Raw genomic sequence first — 21409 nt, forward strand, 5'->3', positions numbered from 1 at the left:
GGAGTTCAAAACCAGCCTGGCCAACATGGTGAAACACCGTCTCTACTAAAAATAAAAAAATTGGCTGGGCACGGTGGCTCACGTCTGTAATCCCAGCAGTTTGGGAGGCCAAGGCAGGTGGATCATGAGGTCAGGAGATCGAGACCATCCTGACCAACATGGTGAAAGCCCGTCTCTACTAAAAATACAAAAATTAGCTGGGCATGGTGGCACGCGCCTATAGTCCCAGCTACTCCGGAGGCAGAGGCAGGAGAATCGCTTGAACCCAGGAGGCAGAGATTGCAGTGAGCCAAGATTGTGCCACTGTACTCCAGCCTGGTGACAGAGCGAAACTCCGTCTCAAAAAAAAAAAAAAAAAAAAATTAGCCGGGTATGGTGGTGGACGCCTGTAACCACAGCTACTTGGCTGGGAGGCTGAGGCAGGAGAATTGCTTGAACCCAGGAGGTGGAGGTTGCAGTGAGCAGAGATCGCGTCATTGCACTCCAGGAGCCTGGGGGACAAGAGCAAAACTCCATCTCAAAAACAAACAAACAACAAAAAAAAAAAAACAAGCATTTAACTGGAATATCTCCAGCAGGGTACACAAGTAACTGAAAACACATTACCTCTGGTCAGCTTGGGGATAGAAGGAGGGATCCTTTCATCATATGTCCTATGGAACATTTAGTATTTTATACCACGTGAATATACTATTAAAAATACATCTAAATATACATTGAATGAGGAAGAAAGGCATGCTTCAGGAATATAGCCCTATATCAGCTCTGTGAAGTAAGGCATAACTGCCCAGGGTAGCCACTCACCAAGAGGCCTGGGAAGGTGCATGTGTACTTTGATCAGAAGACCCCAAGAGACGTTGGAATCTGCTTGGCCTGTTGGTGTGTAGTCCGAGCCTGTTGGGGAAACATCCTTTCCTTTGCAAAGAATCAGGCTTGGGGGTCAGCTAGTGGGGCTCATCCTACTTTGAGTCCTAGCGCCTTAGTAAGGTTCTTCATTCTGCCTCCCAAGTGTCAGCTTCAAATCCCTTCCCATTTCAAAATTTTACAACTCTTCAAAACACATTGAAATATACTTCTAAACATGATGAAAACAGTAATTTTTTCCTATGGTTACTGATAAACTTCTCAACAAACGAGCAGAGAGGAAAGGACTTGCTGGTCTGTGCTACCAGTGGCAGCTGGGGAACAGTGGTGCGAGCAGACCCAACAGCACTTGTGACCGGTGCCAATGACAAGCCAAACGGGACTTGAGTTAATGCAGGAAGGACAAATATTTAATCCATAATAAATGCTGCAGCAGGGAGAATGAGGGAGGAGGAGGGAGGCATAGGCTATAGCCAGGGAAGGAGAAATAATCGAAAAGCTGGAAGGAGGATGTCAATGTGATTAGGCTCTCTGGCTTTACTAACTGGAGCTAATCAAAATTAGGCCCCTACTCTCTCACAAAGCCTGGGAGATGGGCCCTATCAAACAGTTGATTCTCTTGGCAGCCTCTCTCCCAGGCAGGAATGTAAGAAAGCTGGAGCAGTCATCCTCAGGACGCAGTCTTGAGTTGTTAGAAACTGTGCCAGTGTTCCAGCCAGACCAACACGGTGAAACCCTGTCTCTACTAAAAAATATAACAAAAAAATTAGCCGGGTGTGGTGTCGGGCACCTGTAGTCCCAGTTACTCGGGAGGCTGAGGCAGGAGAATGACGTGAATCCGGGAGGCGGAGCTTGTAGTGAGCCGAGATTGCGCCACTGCACTCCAGCCTGGGCGACAGGTGAGACTCTGTCTCCAAAACAAAAAACAAGAAAAGAAAAAAGGAAAAAAAAAAAAAAAGAAACTGTGCCAGTGGTCGCTCCAGGATGTGTGTGTGGGAAGGAAAAAGACGGTGTGGATGAAACCATTTATGCTGGGAGTGTGCAGTTTTTAGAGGCCAAGGTTGAGGTCCAGCTGAGAAGAGGGCCCAGAGAGTCCTGACCAGAAGGAGCGAGCCTTTGTCCTGGTGGTGAACACACGTGAAACAGCACATCTCACCCCTCCTGACACATACAAGGACATATTCAATGTCAAGGGCAGGGGCTGTAGAGCAGCAATGCCATGTGGAACCCTAGGAAGATCAATTTTGTAGTTCACCACCTGGCTAAATGGTGGCATTCAGGCAAGGTCCCTGTGTCAAAACCAAGGCCATCATCATGCTGTGGTACTGAAGAAGATATATGAAGAAAATCTAACATTGCATTAACAAGAAACTGACTTTAAGAAGGTATACGTAACAAGAGCCAGTGTATATGAATACATTCCTCTCATCTTTTATTTCTAACGTAATTTTTTTTTTAGATGGAGTTTCACTCTTGTCACCTGGGCTGGAGTGCAGTGGTGCGATCTTGGCTCACTGTAACCTCTGCCTTTGGGTTCAAGCAATTCTCCTACCTCGGCCTCCTGACTAGCTGGGATTACAGCCGTGCACCATCATGCCCAGCTAATTTTGTATTTTAGTAGATATGGGGTTTCCCCATGTTGGCCGGGATGGTCTCGAACTCCTGACCTAAGGTGATCTACCGCCTCAGCCTCCCAAAGTGCTGAGATTACAGGCATGAGCCACTGCACCTGGCTTACTCAATGTAAATCTCAAGAAACATTTTTATTTAGCATATTTTATAATTCATTAATACTGAGTGCTCTATCTGGTGATTCATCACCTGAGTCCAGAGATAACAAAGGGTGACTTAATTTCTAGACATCTTAACTGTCGTGTCAGTCAACCAAAACACTGACAAAACGAAAAACTACAAACATAGTAGCTGCACCTGTTTCTCCTAAAGAAATGTATTTTATTCCACAAAGTACGACAGAATTTCTCAAATACATGGAAAAAGAAATAACTAAAAATAAACCAGTATCAATCGTTGGATAAAGATAGCCCTGAAGGGTGGGAGGCTGTCTCCCAACTTCTTTCCTGAGCAATTCATCCTCCTAACTGTGATTCCTGTGCTCCTTGCTGATTTTGACAAGAACCATTCCTATATATGTTTAGTTCAGGGTTTAAAATAAAGATGGGTTTCCCTTGTGTAGTATTCACACTACTAAAAAGTCATGGGCAGATCTGATGGGAGGGAAGAAAAAGGATCACTCTTTGTGTTGGCTTAGACTAAATCTCATTGCAAAGTTGAGTCCCCAAGAGCTACCAGCAGCAGTTCCACTCTACCAGCCCTTTAACCTACTTACAACGTACTCACCAGTCACTGGCAAGGGTTTTCAGTGTAGGAGCTGACCAGTGGGGTTTTACTTTAGTCGGTTTGTGGGTTTGTTTTTTTTTTTTTTTTGAGACAGGGTCTCACTCTGTCATCCAGGCTGGAGTGCAGTGACACAACCATGGCTCACTGTAGCCTCAGCCTCCTGGGCTTAAGCAATCCTCCCCCCTCAGCCTCCCCAGTAGCTAAGACTACATGTATGACCCCACACCCCGAAAATTTTTGCATTTTTTGTAGAGACAGGGTTTTGCCATGTTGCTGGTCTTGCAATCCTGGGCTCCAGTGATCCTCCCACCTCGGTCTCCCAAAGTGCTGGAATTAGAAGGGTGAGCCACCACACCAGGACAGATTTATTTTTTAAAAAAGAAACACTCACTACAAGAGCTTGTGTGACCGATTACCATGTTCTTTTCTTGTATTGAGCATCAGGATTCAAAACCAGCAGGCTCCTGGAAGGTGAGAGCTGCTCTTAGAGGAAGTGAGAGCTGCTCTGGGTGGGTGGAGGGAGAGAGTTCCTCTGGGAGGAGGTGAGAACTGCTTAGGGAGGAAGAGAGAGCTGCTCTGTGAGGGAGTGAGAGCTGCTCTGTGCTGGGATTACAGGCATGAGCCACTGTGCCTAGCCTGTAAATTACATTTCATTATAAAACTGGGCCGGGTGCAGTTTTGGGAGGCCGAGGCGGGCTGATCACCTAAAGTCAGGAGTTCAAGACCAGCCTGGTCAACATGGTGAAACCCTGTCTCTACTCAAAATGACTTTTTAAGTCTTTGCAGGGATAAAATCTACGCAGTGCCTACAATCACGATCTTAAAAGACCAGGTGCATCAGGATTCAAAACCAGCAGGCTCCTGGACGGAGGTGAGAGCTGCTCTTTGAGGAAGTGAGAGCTGCTCCAGGTGGGTGGAGGGAGAGAGTTGCTCTGGGAGGAGGTGAGAACTACTTAGGGAGGAAGAGAGAGCTGCTCTGTGAGGGAGCGAGAGCTGCTCTGTGCCCTGTGTGGGAGTGAGAGTTGCTCTGTGCTCTGTGTGGGAGTGAGAGCTGCCCTCTGAGGGAGTGAGAGCTGCTCTGTGAGGGAGTGAGAGCTGCTCTGTGTGGGAGTGAGAGCTGCTCTGGGCCCTGTGTGGGAGTGAGAGCTGCTCTGTGTGGGAGTGAGAGGTGCTCTGTGTTCTGTGTGGGAGTGAGAGCTGCTCTGTGTGGGAGTGAGAGGTGCTCTGTGTTCTGTGTGGGAGTGAGAGCTGCTCTGTGTGGGAGTGAGAGCTGCTCTGTGTTCTGTGTGGGAGTGAGAGCTGCCCTGTGTGGGAGTGAGAGCTGCCCTGTGTGGGAGTGAGAGCTGCTCTGGGAGGGGCAGTTGTTGAGGCTGAATTGTGCTTACAGCCAGCCTTAAAGGGACAACAGAGGAAAATGTTTTTTTAGGGCAAATAGAAAACTCCTTGCAAATAATAAATTGTGACGTTTTGCTTTTGTGAAGTTCGATTTTTTTTCTATCAAAGAATAGACCTCTTCTATGTGTTAGTTGATACTCATACATCAAATATCGGTAAATTACTTTTTTTTTTGAGACAGAATCTTGCTCTGTCACCCAGGCTGGAATGCAGTGGCGCGATCTCGGCTCACTGCAACTTCCGCTTCCTGGGATCAAGCTATTCTCTTGCCTCAGCCTCCTGAGTAGCTGGGACTACAAGCGCCCGCCACCATGCCTGGCTAATTTTTTGTAGTTTTAGTAGAGACAGGTTTTCACCATGTTAGCCAGGATGGTCTCAATCTCCTGACGTCGTGATTCCCCCGCCTCGGCCTCCCAAAGTGCTGGGATTACAGGCATGAGCCACTATGCCCAGCCTGTAAATTACTTTTCATTATAAAACTGTGGGCTGGGCGCAATTTTGGGAGGCCGAGGCGGGCAGATCACCTGAAGTCAGGAGTTCAAGACCAGCCTGGCCAACATGGTGAAACCCTGTCTCCACTCAAAATACAAACATGAGCTGGGTATGGTGGTGCGCGCCTGTAATCCCAGCTACTCAGGAGGCTGAGGTGGGAGAATCACTTGAACCCAGGAGACAGAGGTTGCAGTGAGCTGAGATCACACCATTGTATTCCAGCCTGGGCAACAAAAGCGAAAGTCTGTTTCAAACAAACAAACAAACAAACAAACAAACAAACAAACTGTGGTGTTTTTAGCTGAGAAAGCAAAGGGTTATACTACTGTTTTAAAGTTCTATCTTTTCCTTTCTGACTATGCAACACAAAGGAAGCCCTCAGCAGGGACGTGTGCCTCCGTGGTGCTGCAGATGTGCTCCTCCAGAGCCATGAGCAGAGCCAGACTTAAACTATGTGCTTCAATCCAACAAGAACCTCCCTCCAAGAAAGGAACAGATGAGGTGTGATAATGGCACTGTGGTTATGGAAGGATGCCACGTTTTGAGGAGATTTACACTAAAGTATGTACTGGTGAAATGATATGCTATCTGGGATTTGCTTTAAATACAGCAAAGAAGAAGAAAAAGAAAGGGATAAAAAAGCAAATGTAAAATATGCGGATTCCTTATTTTTCATATGCTACTGAAATTTTTCATAGTCAAATTAAAAAATTATATACTTAAAAATCCCTACAGAATCACTTATTTTTTGATTTTTACAGATGGGGTTTCACTATGTTGCCCAGGCTGAAGTGCAGTGGCTATTCACAGGTGCAATCCCATTCCTGATCAGCACGGGAGTTTTAACCTGCTTTAATGGGAGTTTCTGACTTGAGCCGGCTCACCCCTCATTAGACAATCTGGTGGTCCCCTGCACCCAGGAAGTAAACTGTATTGTAGACACCTAAATGACATAGCAAACCACAGCTCAGAACTCCTGGGCTCAAGGGATCCTCCCACCTTAGCCTCCTGAGTAGCTGGAACTACAGGCACATGCCAATGTGCCTTGCCAGAATCATTTATTACTTGGATACTTTGGGGGAGTTAGGGAATCTCCTTGAGTTCTAAATTGGTACTTCAGTCATGACTTTATCTTTTAAAAGTGAATGAATTATTCTTTTCAATTGACCAATGTTTTAACATTTACCTGCATATGAGTATCTATAACAGTTCATTTTTCATCCCTTAATATATCTGGAAAGATATCTGCATACTAATTATTTTTAAATATTATTTTTATTTTATTTTATTTGAGATAGGGTCTCGCTCTGTTCCCCAGGCTGGAGTGCAGTGAGCAATCATAGCTCACTGCAGCCTCGACCTCCCAGGCTCAAGCAATCCTCCTGCCTCAGCCTCCTGAGTAGCTAGGACTACTGGAATGTGCCACTACACCTGGTTAGTTTTTAATTTTTTGTAGAGATGGGGTCTTGCTACATTACCCTGGTTGGTCTTGAACGCTTGGCCTCAAGCAATTCTCCTGCTCTGGCCTCCCAAAGTGCTAAGATTACAGCATGATTTTAGGCCTGACCTAAAATTTATTTTTAAGCCATTTGAACTAAATGAATTAAAAATTCTGTACTAAAATATTATTTTAAATAATCCTATTACACTAACTACTCAAGTCCTGATTCCACTCCACTCCAAATAGCAAATAAAGGTCATATTTCTTGCAAAACATGTACATGAAAAAGCTTTCATCTCACAGATGTCCCAGAAGTGCACAGGCATTCAGTGACTGTTACTGCTTCTCTCCCCAAATGACCTGACAGTGCTTAGCTGCCGTGAAGACACAGTGGCCTCAGGGACATGATCACACTAGCACACAACAGATCACACAGGGTGCAAAACCTCCTTAGCAGATGAGAAGGGATTTGGGACCTACCTTTTGCATCCCAAAACAAAAAGGATAAACCTTCCCTCTTTCTAGGTTTAAAAAACACAAAACTAAATACAATCAGCACTGAGGCTAGAGAAGAAAATGCCACCTACTAGTACTGCATGTGCCAAGACCTGAAAAGCTAAAAGCTTTATCACGGTGACTATTTAATACTAATCAGCCTGAACTCTTTCTACTTTATTTGAAATCATGGTTTAAGAGCGTCTAAGAAAATACCAGATTTAAGACGCTCTCCTTTTAAAAAGTTTTAGTATTTATAAAGAAATATTACCTCTACTCCCAGAAAGCTAAAACCTGGATATCGCTAGCAAAAACATGTACTAGGTGAAGAATTCTCATTTCAAAAACAACTACCTTCTAAGCAAGGGCAATTTCTATAGAATATTCTTTAAATAGGGAGAATACTGTAGGTGGGTAGTTAAAATATAATCATGTTTTCAAAAACTCACTTTACCTACATTCTTTCATCCACTATATAAAGTGAAGTATATCTGTACCTGTATTTCAGGAGAACCATTAACCTCCCTTCAAGTGACACATTCTGGTCAAATTATGTGAAAACTTAAATACTTTCAGTTAAGCTGGTTTGAGCACAATCATCTATAAACTTTAAGTACAAATAAATAGTCCCAGATAGAAACACAAGAAGTGGAATCAACAGGACCTGGTGACTAAATGAAGGTTGTAGGTACAGAAAAGAGAGTCCAGGCCAGGCATGGTGGCTCACACCTGTAGTCCCAGCACTTTAGGAGGCTGAGGCGGGTGGATCACTTGAGGTCAGGAATTCGAGACCGGCCTAGCCAACATGGTGAAATCTCGTCTTTACTAAAAATACAAAAATGAGCCAGGCATGGTGGCACATGCCTGTGTAGTCCCAGCTACTTGGAAGGGTGAGGCACAATAATCACTTGAACCTGGGAGGCAGAGGTTGCAGTGAGCTGAGATCGTGCCACTGGGCAACAGAGCAAGACTCCATCTCAAAAACAAACAAAAAAAGAAAATGAAAAAAAAAAAAAGAGTCCCAGTTTAGGGCATAAATGATTCCCAGTTTAGGACACAAACGATGAGCAATTCCCAGTTTAGGGCATACAAGATGAGCAAGAGAGGAGTGCAGCTGAGGGGCCAGAGGGAGAAGAGGCGGGGTGGAGAGGATACTAAGTTCACACCACAGTGGACTTGAGCAATGTCTACATCTACCCGGAGTTGCTCTGCAGGCATGGTGGTGGTGGTGACAGTGATGGTATCGCAGTGTGAAGGACAAGAGCGACGAGTGCGGGACAGGTGTGGGGAGCCGGCAGTGGACAGACGGGAGCTGATGCAGCTGTGGCAGTGGAAGAAATCACCCAAAGGATAGGAAAAAGGGAAGAGGCCTGAGGTTGGAACCTCAGAAGGGGGACCGAGTTGGAAAGGCATGCCATGTAAGAGCCAGGGAGGGAGATGACAGGGATGGGAGGAGGAGGTGAGATCCAGCTGGGAGAGGCATTGCTAGAAAGGATGTGCCTGGATGTGTTGACAGGGTCTAGAAGATGCCAACCAAGGTAGCCAAGCAGAGGACGGAAGCACCAGGCTGCTAAGGAGATCGCATCTGAGGCCAAGAGCCCAGAGAGAAGCATGCTCTGTGGCTCCTGAAGTAAGAAATAGGAACCAGTGACTGGGGAGGGAAGCTGCAAATGCCTGGAAGACACACAAAGGATACACATCTTTGCTTGACCCAGGACGGGAGCTACCCTGACTGTGGGGGGAAATGGGTGTCACTAACTTCCATAAGCTTTAACGCCCTGGAACTGTCTTAAGATGATTTAAAAAATGGTTCACGCATCCAAATTATGTATGTGCCTCACTGCAGGAGCTCTGTGGAGATGGGATGTCAGAGATGACACAGGGACAAAGCCACAGTCTGGGAAGAGTTCTTGGCAGAACCCTTTGTCTCCCACAGCAGAGCAATGCCTGGGGGCTGCTTCCTGGAGATCCCCCAGGAAGGGCAGGAACAAGGAGAGGGTTTTCTTCCCATGCCATTTTATGTATGTGGTAACTTTCATTCAGAAGTTACCACAAAATTCTTCCACATTCAAACTGGAGTCTCAAATTGAAGTTTGGGGCTCTTCTTTTGACCTATCCTCAGTGGCCTCAGTCACATCAGCTGATCACCGCCCTAGGAGGACCACACTCAGCCTGGAAATGCTGGGTGGCACATTGGCAAGTCTACCTTTTTCATGGAAACACAGCTCAGGTTCTCACCGCATTCTCTGGTTGAAAGGCTTTCCAAGTGAATTGGCAGTTAGCTAAGATCCAAAACATGCTGGAAGAATATTTCAAAATGTCAACGTCTCAAATAACTTTCACATATCAAGGGGCAAGGTATTCTCCTAAACCCAAGGAGAACACAGAGGCAATGAAACATTCTCTCTGGCACACTCTGCTGTGATGCTGGGTGTTTCCAGAACTGCAAAAGCTTCACTGCTGCAGCATTCCTCTGGATCAACTTAGGACCCAGATATTTTTCCCAGTCATACTTACATTTATTTGACATTTTCTCTTTGTGTCATTCTGGTTTGCTCCCAAGCCCTATAAAACCCATTCTATTTATAAATATATCCCAAGTTTCTAAAGCTGAGTTTATATCACTATTTCTTCTGTAACTTTTCTGTTCTCCAAAATATTTTCTATCAGTCTATTAGGAATTGAATTGCATGCTCCAAAACTCATATGCTGAATTTTGTTGAACAAATGTATTGAACCCCCAATGTGACTGTTTTTGGAGATGGAGCCTGTAAAGAGGTAATTACAGTTAAATGGGGTAGTATGGGTGGGACCCTAATCCAATAGGACTGGTATCCTTACAGGAAGAGGAAGAGACACTGGAAACGTGGGTGCACAGAGAAAAGTCCATGTGAGAACACAATAAGAAGGCAGGTGTCTGTAAGCCAAGGAGACAGAACTCAGGAGAAATCAGACCTGCCAACACCTTGATCTTGGACCTCCAGCCTCCAGAACTGTGAGAAATACATTTCTGTTGTTGAAGCTGCCCAGTCTGTGATATTGTGTCATGGCAGCCCAAGCAAACTAATACAGAGTCCTTACCCACTAAATAGATTCCAAATAGGATTACATTCCCTTCTTGCAATTTAATGGAAGACAAATTTTACCCTGAAGTAAAACACATCCTTTGAACAGACATTAACAACATACTGTGAAAAATAACTTCTTTTTGAGACAAAGTTTCCCTCTTGTTGCCCAGGCTGGAGTGCAGTGGCGCCATCTCGGCTCACTGCAATGCCTCCCAGGTTCAACTAATTCTCCGCCTCAGACTCCGGAGTAGCTGGGACTACAGGCGCGTGCCACCACGCCTGGCTAATTTTTTTGTATTTTTAGTTGTGACGGGGTTTCACCGTGTTAGCCAGGATGGTCTAGATCTCCTGACCTCATGATCCACACTCCTCGGCCTCCCAAAGTGTTGGGATTACAGGCGTGAGCCACTGTGCCTGGCAACTTTTGTTTTTACAAAGGTTCCATCAAACTCAGCAACCCTCAGACTGGGATGAGAGTTTTAGTGTGGTTCAGAGTAAAGAATATGTTACCTTTAAAGTATTCTTACCAAAATTGTTTACTCCTACTCTAATCTAGACTCAACTTCCAGTTTATAGGAAATACAAGGGCTGGAAGGAAAATGATACTATGAGTAACCACAATCAGACAAATCTAGAGTGTGGCGACAGCCTATAAGGTAGCCACACTGACTTCATGAAAAAGTCAATTTAAAAAAAAGGAAACTGTTCTAGACTAAAAGACTGAAGAGACAGAACAACCAACTGCTGTACGTGAATTAAACTGCATCCTGGTTCCAAAAAACCAAAAAAGATTATGAAATACATTCCTGTAACAATTCAGGAAATACAAAGATAGCCTAGATACCAGATAATGTCATTGCTAATTTCTTAGGGGTGCCTGTGCAGGTGAAAGGCTTTATCTCAGGAAGCACATGTTGAAATATATAAGGCTGATGTGCCAGGATGTCTACAACTTACTTTCAAAAACAAGAACTACAAAAAAGTGGGGAGTGGTGAGGAAAAAGTGCAAATATGGTAATTTGTTTCAGGAAGGGTTATTTTCTCAACTTTTCTGTACATTTGAACACATTCATAACAGAAAGTTGGCAACACAGTGCACAATACAGGCGCACACCACCACGCCCAGCTAATTTTTGTATTTTTAGTAGAGACGGGGGTTTCACCATATTGGTCAGGCTGGTCTCGAACTCCTGACCTCAGGTGATCCACCTGCCTCGGCCTCCCAAAGTGCTGGAATTAGAGGAGTGAGCCACCGCGCCCAGCCATGTACTGCTTATATTTTTTAAAGTTGACAGGAAGTAGCCTAAAATTCCACTAGAATCCAAAATAGCTCAAGATGTGAGGAAGAGGTTTACTTCTGGAAGCTGTTTTAACTCACATTAAAGGCAGAAAGTTCTCGGGGAAGCAGGAAGAGACTCAGTCGGCTTCCTGCTGCTCTACCTTCATGTCCACTGTTCAGAGCCCCCTGAGCTGCAGAGGTGCTGCTTTCCACATCGAACTCCTGACATTACAGCCATTAGGCTGGCGCACAACCTGTCTTTGTACTATTTTTTCATTAATAAAATCAAACCGAGCAACAGATATGAATGAGTGGCAGAGACGGGAAGAGGAGTATTCCTGCTCTACGTCCCAATTCAAACAGGACTGACAGAGTGCCTGATACACATCTTCTCTGTGGTAAATTCTTCCCAGGGTCCTTATTGCTTCAATGACCTACAAACCCTTTTTTTAATTATTATTATTGTTATTTTTTTTTTTAAGAGATGGGGTCCCGCTATGTTGTCTAGGCTGGTCTCGAGAACTCCTGGGCTCAAGTGAGCCTCCCACCTCAGCCTCCTGACTAGCCGAGACAACAAGCACCCTGCTGCAACCCTTTTATTTAAAGGCAGTGGGGGCACTTTCCTAGAAGAAAATCCCACCTGTTAGTAAAAGCAGTCATCAGGACAGAGGCTGGGGCCAAGGGCCCAGCTGCTTGCCACATCAGCTCTTTCCTCACACCAAGGTCTACGCAGTCAAGGCCAGACACGTCAGCATGGTCTCCATGCTTCCCATGGCCACTGTCCTACCGACTCCTCCAGCCCCAGGAGTCCCCCTTCACATTCCAGAGCAGCAGGAAACCATTCCCTGTGGTACATGCACACCATGGTGTCAATATTCTGGAACTCTGCTCAGGCTGCCTGGAACAACGTACCCCAGATTCAACTTGGGAGTCATAGCCAGCCCTTCCTGGGAAGTCCTCCTCCACACGTTGCCAAGCCACAGCAGCAGTATTCTGTGTAAGGAGAGGTCTGTCTCCTCGACAGGTCCAATTGTACCTCAAAGGCAAGAGCTACGTCTCTCTCAATGCTGTATTCCCAGTGGACCCCCTGCCTGTCCTACATGTGTGTAGTCTGCTGGGGACACTGGCTGGCACAACTCATCAGAGGACCCTGAGATGAACCTCACAGATGGCTCATGGGTTCCACCACTCTAGGCGAGGAGAGAATGTGAAGCCAAGACTTCCACTCCTGGATTTTTAAAGGCTTTCACATCTGTTCCTTCATTTGATCATTACAAAAGCCCTGCGGATTAGGCAGGAAATAATACATAGTCCTTGTCACACAGGAGAAACCGACATGGGAGAGATCAGGTGCCTTAGGCAAGGTCACTTGGGCAAGGTCACTTAATGCAACACACTTCGGAGACTCTGGGGGTAGTAAAAAGCTATAAAAATGCAGCTTTGTAATAAATGAATCTAAGCATTTCATATAAATACACACAAATACTAGGGATAATTGGAAGTCTTTGGGGGAAAGCAAAGGAAGAAACATGGAGTTGAAAATACCTTTTCATAAATCTCATAATACCAATTTTGAGATGAGAAAAAATATTTGCCTTTTTACTTGAAAAATGGAAACATTAAATATATAGTGACTAGAGGAAAGCAATTCAGTTTAAAAAAGTGGCTCAAATATGAAAGTTATGGTTCCATATTACACTGCTTGGTTTCTTTTAACCAATAATAAACTTAAATCTCTGCTACAAAACATCCTGGCATTATAAGTTCTCTGCTGTACATGGAAAACACAAATTTTATATTTACAAAGGTTTTAACTAGTCAATCCTTATATTTTAAAAACGAATTTCATTTCATTTCATTACATTTCATTTATTTCATTTTTGAGATGGAGTCTCGTTCTGTTGTCCAGGCTGGAGTGCAGTGGCACAATCGCAGCTCACTTCAACCTCTACCTCCTGGTTCAAGCAATTCTCCTGTCTCAGCTTCTCAGTAGTTGGGACTACAGGTGCCCGCCACCATGCCTGGCTAATTTTTGTAATTTTTTTTAGTAGAGAAGGGGTTCACCATATTGGTTAGCCTGGTCTCGAACTCCTGACCTTAGGTGATCCACTCGCCTTGGCCTCCCAAAGTGGTGGGATTACAGGCGTGAGCCAACATGCTCGGCCTCCAAAATGAATTATCAATATAGAATTGTATTGTTTTTACATGTTATTTTCTCATGAAAGTCAAACAGGCATATTAAATTTTGAAATTCGATTTTTAAAAAATGAACCAGAGGCTCATTAGCATAAAATAACTGCTTATAATCTTTTGATTCACTTCCCTCCAGCTCTTTTTAGCATGTGCATGGGCTTCTTTGTTGTCTGACGATGTAGGAATATACCACACATCCCATTTCCTATCCTGATTGTTTTAGCTTCGTAGCAACTTAGTTGATATCTAATATCAACTGTATATTTATGCAGATTTTATTAATAAAAGTGTATGCACATTTTATATAATTAAAACGTTAAATTAATGTTACCATATTGGTGGGAAATGTTTCTCCAATTTATGGTTCACTTAAAATTTTTGTTTTAATTTTTACTTGAATAGTTTTTTTTTTTTTTTTTTTTTTAGACAGAGTCNCTCACTCTGTCGCCAGGCTGGAGTGCAGTGGTGCGATCTTGGTTCATTGCAACCTCCAACTCCCTGGTTCAAGTGATTATCTTGCCTCAGCCTCCCGAGTAGCTGGGATTACAGGCACGTACCACCACACCCAGCTAATTTTTGTATCTTTAATAGAGATGGGGTTTCACCATGTTGGCAGGATGGTCTCCATCTCTTGATCTTGTGATCCACCCAATCTCTGGCTAATTCTTTTTTTTTTTTTTTTTTGAGACAGAGTCTCTCTCAGTCGCCCAGGCTGGAGTGCAGTGGCACGATCTCGGCTCACTGCAACATCTGTCTCCCGGGTTCACGCCATTCTCCTGCCCCAGCCTCCCGAGTAGCTGGGACTACAGGCGCCCGCCACCATGCCCGGCTAATTTTTTTGTATTTTTAGTAGAGACGAGGTTTCACCATATTAGCCAGGATGGTCTCAATCTCCTGACCTCCTGATCCGCCGGCCACGGCCTCCCAAAGTGCTGGGATTACAGGCGTGAGCCACTGCGCCCGGCCCTACTTGGACAGTTTTATTGTTCTTTTCCATTGTGATTCTTAAAGAGGCTTTTGCACCAGCTCCGCTTCTCCTGCCCCTTTCTTCCCTCCGAGTGCCCATGGTTTTAACATCACATACCCACATTTCAGAGGTGTTACCTGTTGATCATCAGGAGTCCATATGCCACACGTAATTTGACTTTCCAAGTTGATTTCGGATGACCAGTGTCTTTGTCCACTGACAGAACCAACCAGGACAAACCCATCTCGATAGGAAATAAGTGCTTGAGTTCCATCATGGCTCCACGTGAAATCACTCACCTTGGGGACACACACACACAGAAAAGGGTCAATTTGTAATCTGAAAAGGAAAACACTTTTATCAAAGTCTACACATAGTCATTAACTTAGCCTTTTGGCTAAGATGGAGATGGCCTTAAAACATAACATATGTTATTTGAAAGCTATAAAAAAAATTATTGAAGCCAGCCACAGTGCCTCATGCCTGTAAACCCAGAATGCTGGGAAGCCAAAGTGAGAGGATAATTTGAAGCCAAGAGTTCGAGCCCAGCCTAGACAACATAGCGAGATCCTACCTCTACAAAAAATTTTAAGAATTAGTCAGGGCCAGATGCGGTGTTCATGCCTGTAATCCCAGCACTTTGGGAGGCCGAGGCAGGCAGATCACTTGAGGTCAGGAGTTCGAGACCAGCCAGCCTGGCCAACATGGTAAAACCCCGTCTCTACTAAAAATACAAAAATGAGGCAAGCGTGATGGTGCGTGCCTGTAGGCCCAGCTACTCAGGAGGCAGAGGTGAGAGAATCACTTGAACCTGGGAGGCAGAGGCTGCAGTGAGCCAAGATCGCAACATTGCACTCCAGCCTGGTCAACAGAGCGAGACTCTGTCTCAAAATAATTAGTCGGCAGTGGTGGCACACACCTGTGGTCTTAGCTACTCAGGAGGCTGAGGTGGGAGGATTGCTTGAGCCTAGGAGGTTGAGGCCTTAGTGAGCTATCATTGTGCCTCTATACTCCAGCCTGGGTGACAGAGTAAGGTATTGTCTCTAAAGAAATATTTTTAAGAAAAATGAATGAAACTGACTTCAGTGCATACTGTGCATCAACAGTGTTCTATGTGTTTCATGTACATTAATTCATTAAGCCTTAAGTCAACAGCCTATGGAAGGTATTATTGTTCTCATCTACGGAGAAGACTCAGTCAACAGAGGAGGCAAGAGACAGAAACAGGAAAAATCCCAGGAAAAGCTGGCTACAGGGTCCTTCCTTTCAACCACTGTTACACTGCCTCTCACTTATGGTTAGTAATAGATTCTCCATCAGTGTCTGTTGACCCCGTACCAAAATAGTAAAGCTCTAAGTTTCTGATTATATTCCCCCTTGGTCTTGCTAACAATACCCCCTCAATCAGAATGAAGAAAAAAAAAAATCTAACTGAAAAACATTATTTATACTTGGGTGTTAAGTTTATCAAATGCATTTATTACATCTATTCAAATGACCACATTTTTCCCTCTATTAATCTACTGTGGTAATTTGTTTGTATGGATTTTTACACATCATCCTATGCTTGCATACCTACCAGAGTCCAATTTAGAGGTAAAGTAGTATCTTTTTATGCACAGCTGAAACTGATTTGCTAGTGTCTTTAGATTTTCTGCATCTGCATTCATTAGTAGACCTGTGATTTTGTTTTGGTAATGTGCGTCTCTGGATGTAGCAGGGTTATGTTACCTCTCTCAGGATGAGCTGAAGTAGTCTCTCTTTTTCCAATGCCTGGAAGAATTTGTATAAACTGAGATGATTTGTTGCTTCAAAGTTTAGTAGACAAGCCTGCCAAATCATCTGGCTATGTATTTTTGTAATGGGGAGATTATTAACCACTTCTTCAATTTAATAGTCCTAGTACTAAACTTTCATGTTTTCTTTTGAGACAGTGTTTTGTTCTGTTGCCAGTCTGAAATGCAGTGACACAATCTTGGCTCAGTGCAACCTCCACCTCCTGGGTCCAAGCGATTCTCTTGCCTCAGCCTTCTGAGTAGCTGGGATTACAGGCACGCACCACCACACCCAGCTAATTTTTGTATTTTTAGTAGAGATGGGGTTTTGCCATGTTGGCCAGGCTGGTCTCCAACTCCTGACCTCAAGTGATCTGTCTGCCTCTGCCTCCCAAAGTGCTGGAATTACAGGCGTGAGGCACTGCGCCCAGTCTAAACTTCCAACCTTTTTACTTCTTGAGTCAGTTCTGACAATTTTAGGGCTGGGCGCGGTGGTTCATGCCTGTAATTCCAGCACTTTGACAGGTCGAGGCAGCTGGATCATGAGGTCAAGAGATCGAGACCATCTGGCCAACATGGTGAAACCCCGTCTCTACCAAAAATACAAAAATTAGCTGGGCATGGTGGTGTGCACCTGTAGTCCCAGCTACTTGGGAGGCTGAGGCAGGAGAATTGCTGGAACCCAGGAGGTGGAGGCTGCAGTGAGCCGAGATCATGCCACTGCACTCCAGCCTGGCAACAGAGAGAGACTCCATCTTTAAAAAAAAAAAAAAAAAAAAAAAAGTTCTGATAATTTTGAAAAGGAATTTGTCCATTTCACGTAAGTTTTCAAAACTGTTGGCAAGTCGTTGTTAATATTTTCCTTTTAAAAATAACTTTATTAAGGTATAATTTACATGCAGTAAAGTCCCCCCTCGCCCCAGGAGTCAATCCCCAACCCTAGTCCTAGGCAGTGATCTGATTTCTGTAACTGTTGTTCATTCTAGAATTTTACACGAATGGGACCTTCTGTGTCTAAATACTTTTACTCAGCATAAAGATGTTGAGAGTCATCTGAATTATGTGTGTCAGTAGTTCATTCCTTTTTATACATATTATTCCACTGTACGAATATACCACAATTTGTCTATCCAAATTGCTACTCAGCAAAGTCTCAGGATACAAAATCAACACACAAAAATCACTAGCATTCCTACACACCACCAACAGCCAAACCAGGAACAAACTCGTATTCGCAATTGCCACAAAAAGAATAAAATGCGTAGGAATACAGCTAACCAGCGAGGTGAAGAATCTCTACAAGGAGAACTACAAAACACTACTCAAAGAAATCAGAGATGACACAAACAAATGGAAACACACTCCATGCTCATGGATAGGAAGAATCAATATCACTAAAAGGGCCATACTACCCAAAACAGTTTACAGATTTAATGCTATTTCTATCAAACTACCAAAGACATTCCTCACAGAACATTTTAAAATTCATACGGAACCAAAAAAGAGACCAAAGAGTCAAGGCAGTCCTAAGCAAAAAGAATAAAGCTGGAGGCATCATGCTACCTGACTTCAAACTATACTACAGGGCTACAGTAACCAAAACAGAACGGTACTGGTACAAAAACAGACACATAGACCAATGGAACAGAACAGAGAACCCAGAAATAAGGCTGCACATTTACAACCATCTGATCTTTGACAAAGGTGACAAAAACAAACAATGGGGAAAGGACTTCCTATTCAATAAATGGTGCTGGGATAACTGGGTAGCCATATGCAGAATATTGAAACTGGATCCCTTTCTTATACAATATATAAAAATCAACTCAAGATTAAAGACTTAACTATAAAAACCCTGGAAGACAATCTAGGCAATATCATTCTGGACATAGGAACGGGCAAAGACTTCGTGATGAAGATACCAAAAGCAATCGCAACAAAAGCAAAAATTGACAAGTAAGATCTAGTTGAACTAAAGAGCTTCAGAACAGCAAAAGAAACTATCAATAAAGTAAAAAGATAACCTACAGAATAGGAGAAAAATTTCACAAAGTATGCATCTGACAAAGGTTTAATATAAAGCATCTATAAGGATAAACAAATTTACAAGAAAACAACTCCATTAAAAAGTGAGCAAAAAAAATGAACTGACAGTTTCCAAAAGAAGACATACATGCAGCCAACAAGCATATTTATTTAAGGCTCAACATCACTGATTAAAGAAATGCAATCAAAACCACAATGAGATATCATCTCACATCAGTTGGAATGGCTATGATTAAAAAGTCAAAAAATAGGGCTGGGCAAGGTGGTTCACGCCTGTAAATCCTAGCATTTTGGGAGGCCAAGGCAAGCAGATCATAAGGTTAAGGGATCGAGACCATCCTGGCCAACATGGTGAAGCCCCGTCTCTACTAAAAATACAAAAATTAGCTGGATGTGGTGGCACGTGCCTGTAGTCCCAGCTACTTGGGAGGCTGAGGCAGGAGAGCCGCTTGAACTTGGGAGGTGGAGGTTGTAGTGAGCTGAGATTGCGCCACTGCACTCTAGCCTGGTGACAGAGCAAGGCTCCACCTCAAAAAAGAAAAAAAAAAGTAATAATAAAATAAAAAGTCAAAAAATAACAGATGCTGGAGAGGATGCAGAGAAAAAGGAACACTTACACACTATTGGTTAGGTTGTAAATTAGTTCACCCATTGTGGAAAACAGTGTAGTGATTCCTCAAAGACCTAAAAACAGAACTACTATTCAATCCAGCAATCCCATTACGGGGTATATACCCAAAGGACTATAAATCGTTCTGTCATAAAGACACATGCACATGTATGTTCACTGCAGCACTATTTATAATAGCAAAGACACTGAATCAACCTAAATGCCCATCAATAGTAGACTGGATAAAGAAAATGTGGTACATATACACCATGGAATACTATGCAGCCATAAAAAAGAATGAAATTAGGCTAGGCGCGGTGGCTCATGCCTGTAATCCCAGCACTTTGGGAGGCCAAGGTAGGCAGATCACGAGGTCAGGAGATCAAGAGCATCCTGGCCAACATGGTGAAACCCTGTCTCTACTAAAAATACAAAGATTAGCTGGGCATGGTGGCACATGCCTGTAATTCCAGCTACTCGGGAGGCTGAGGCAAGAGAATCACTTGACTCCGGGACGGAGATGGAGGTTATAGCGAGCCAAGATCGCGCCACTGCGCTCTAGCCTGGTGACAGAGCAAGACTCCGCCTCAAAAAAAAAAAAGAACAAGATCATGTCCTTTGCAGGAACATGGATGGAGCTGGAGGCCATTATGTTTAGCAAACTAACACAGGAACAGAAAATCAAATACAGCATGTTCTCACTTAACAATGACAAAAACACATGGACACATTGAGGGGAACAACATATACTGAGGCCTATCAGAGGGTGGAAGATGAAGGGTAGAAAAGAGGGAGAGGATCAGGAAAAATAACTAAAGGCTTAACACCTGGGTGACAAAATACCTGTACAACAAACCCCCATGACACAAGTGTACCTATGTAACAAATCTGCACATGTACCGCTGAACTACAAAGTTAAAACAAATTGCTAGACAGCTGGGTTGTTTCCAGCATTTAGTTATTATAAAATTACTATGAACATTCATGTGCAAGACTTTTTATGACACATGATTTCATTTCATTGAGTAAATACCTAGGAGTGGAACTGTTGGGCCATATGGTAAATGTATGTTTAACTGTATAAGAAATTATGAAACCGTTTTCCAAAGTGGTTATGTCAGTGCCTGTAATCCTAGCTACTCAGAAGGCTAAGATAGGAGAATCGCTTGAACCTGGGAGGTGGAGGTTGCAGAGAGCCAAGATCGCGCCACTGCACTTCAGCCTGGGCGACAAAGTGAGACACTGTCTCAAAAAACCAAAGTGGTTATGTCATTTTACACTTGCATCTGCTGTTTTTTTTTTTTTTTTTTTTTTTGAGACAGTTTTTGTTCTTCTTGTCCAGGCTAGAGTGCAATGGCACAATCTTGGCTCACCGCAACCTCCTCTTCCCCGGTTCAAGCAATTCTCCTGCCTCAGTCTCTCAAGTAGCTGGGATTACAGGCGCCTGCTACCAAACCTGGCTAATTTTGTATTTTTAGTAGAGATGAGGTTTCTCCATGTTGGTCAGGCTGATCTTGAACTCCCGACCTCAGGTGATGCGCCCGCCTCAGCTTCCCAAAGTGCTCAGATTACAGGCGTCAGCCACCACGGCAGGCCTGTTGTCAGTCATTTTAATTTTAACTACTCTAGTAGGTGTATGACATTGTCTTTCTAACTTGCATTTCCATAATGACTAATACATTGGGCATCATTTCATGTGTTGATTGATCATCTACACATCTTTTGGGGCATATCTGTTCAAATCCCCTTCCATATACAGTTTGCCATCTGTATCCATGGATTCTGTATCCATGAATTCAACCAACTTTGAATAAAAAATAATTGGAAAAAATTACATTTGTATCGAACATGTACGCTTTTCCCCCCTTGTCATTATCCCTAAATAATATAACAACTATTTATTTAGCATTTACATTGTATTAGGTATTACAAGTAACCTAGAGATGATTTAAAGTATACAAGATGGGCTGGGCGCAGTGGCTCACACCTGTAATCCCAGCACTTTGGGAGACCAAGGCAGGAGGATCACTTGAGGTCAGGAGTTCGAGACCAGCCTGACCAACGTGATGAAACCCTGTCACTACTCAAAATGCAAAAATTAGCCGGGCATAGTAATGTGCATCTGTAGTCCCAGCTACTCAGGAGGCTGAGTCGGGAGAATTGCTTGAATCTGGGAGGCAGAGCCAGTATCAAGCCATTGCTCTCCAATACAGAGTGAGATGCCATCTCAAAACAAATAAATAAATAAAGTATACAAGATGATGTACAAGGATTATATACAAATATTATACCATATACATGAGCATCTGTGAATTTTGGTATCTGTGGGAAGTCCTGGAATCAATCCCCTATGGATATCAAGGGATGACTACACGAATGCAGGCAAATATTTTTTTTTTTTTTTTTTTTTTTTTTTTTTTTTTTTT

At 43.6% G+C, this 21409-nt stretch overlaps 1 protein-coding gene across 1 annotated transcript in view; it reads right to left on the reverse strand.

Annotated features, from left to right (window-relative positions):
• Positions 1-21409, reverse strand: part of TULP4 (tubby like protein 4) — a 230416-nt gene that overhangs the window by 67973 nt on the left and 141034 nt on the right. The window contains exon 4 of the mRNA XM_025382297.1: positions 14690-14851. Within this exon, the coding sequence (XP_025238082.1) occupies positions 14690-14851 (162 nt within the window). The remainder of the gene's footprint in view (positions 1-14689; positions 14852-21409) is intronic.

The sequence above is a fragment of the Theropithecus gelada genome, chromosome 4 (genome assembly GCF_003255815.1).
Source record: "Theropithecus gelada isolate Dixy chromosome 4, Tgel_1.0, whole genome shotgun sequence".
Classification (NCBI taxonomy): domain Eukaryota; kingdom Metazoa; phylum Chordata; class Mammalia; order Primates; family Cercopithecidae; genus Theropithecus; species Theropithecus gelada.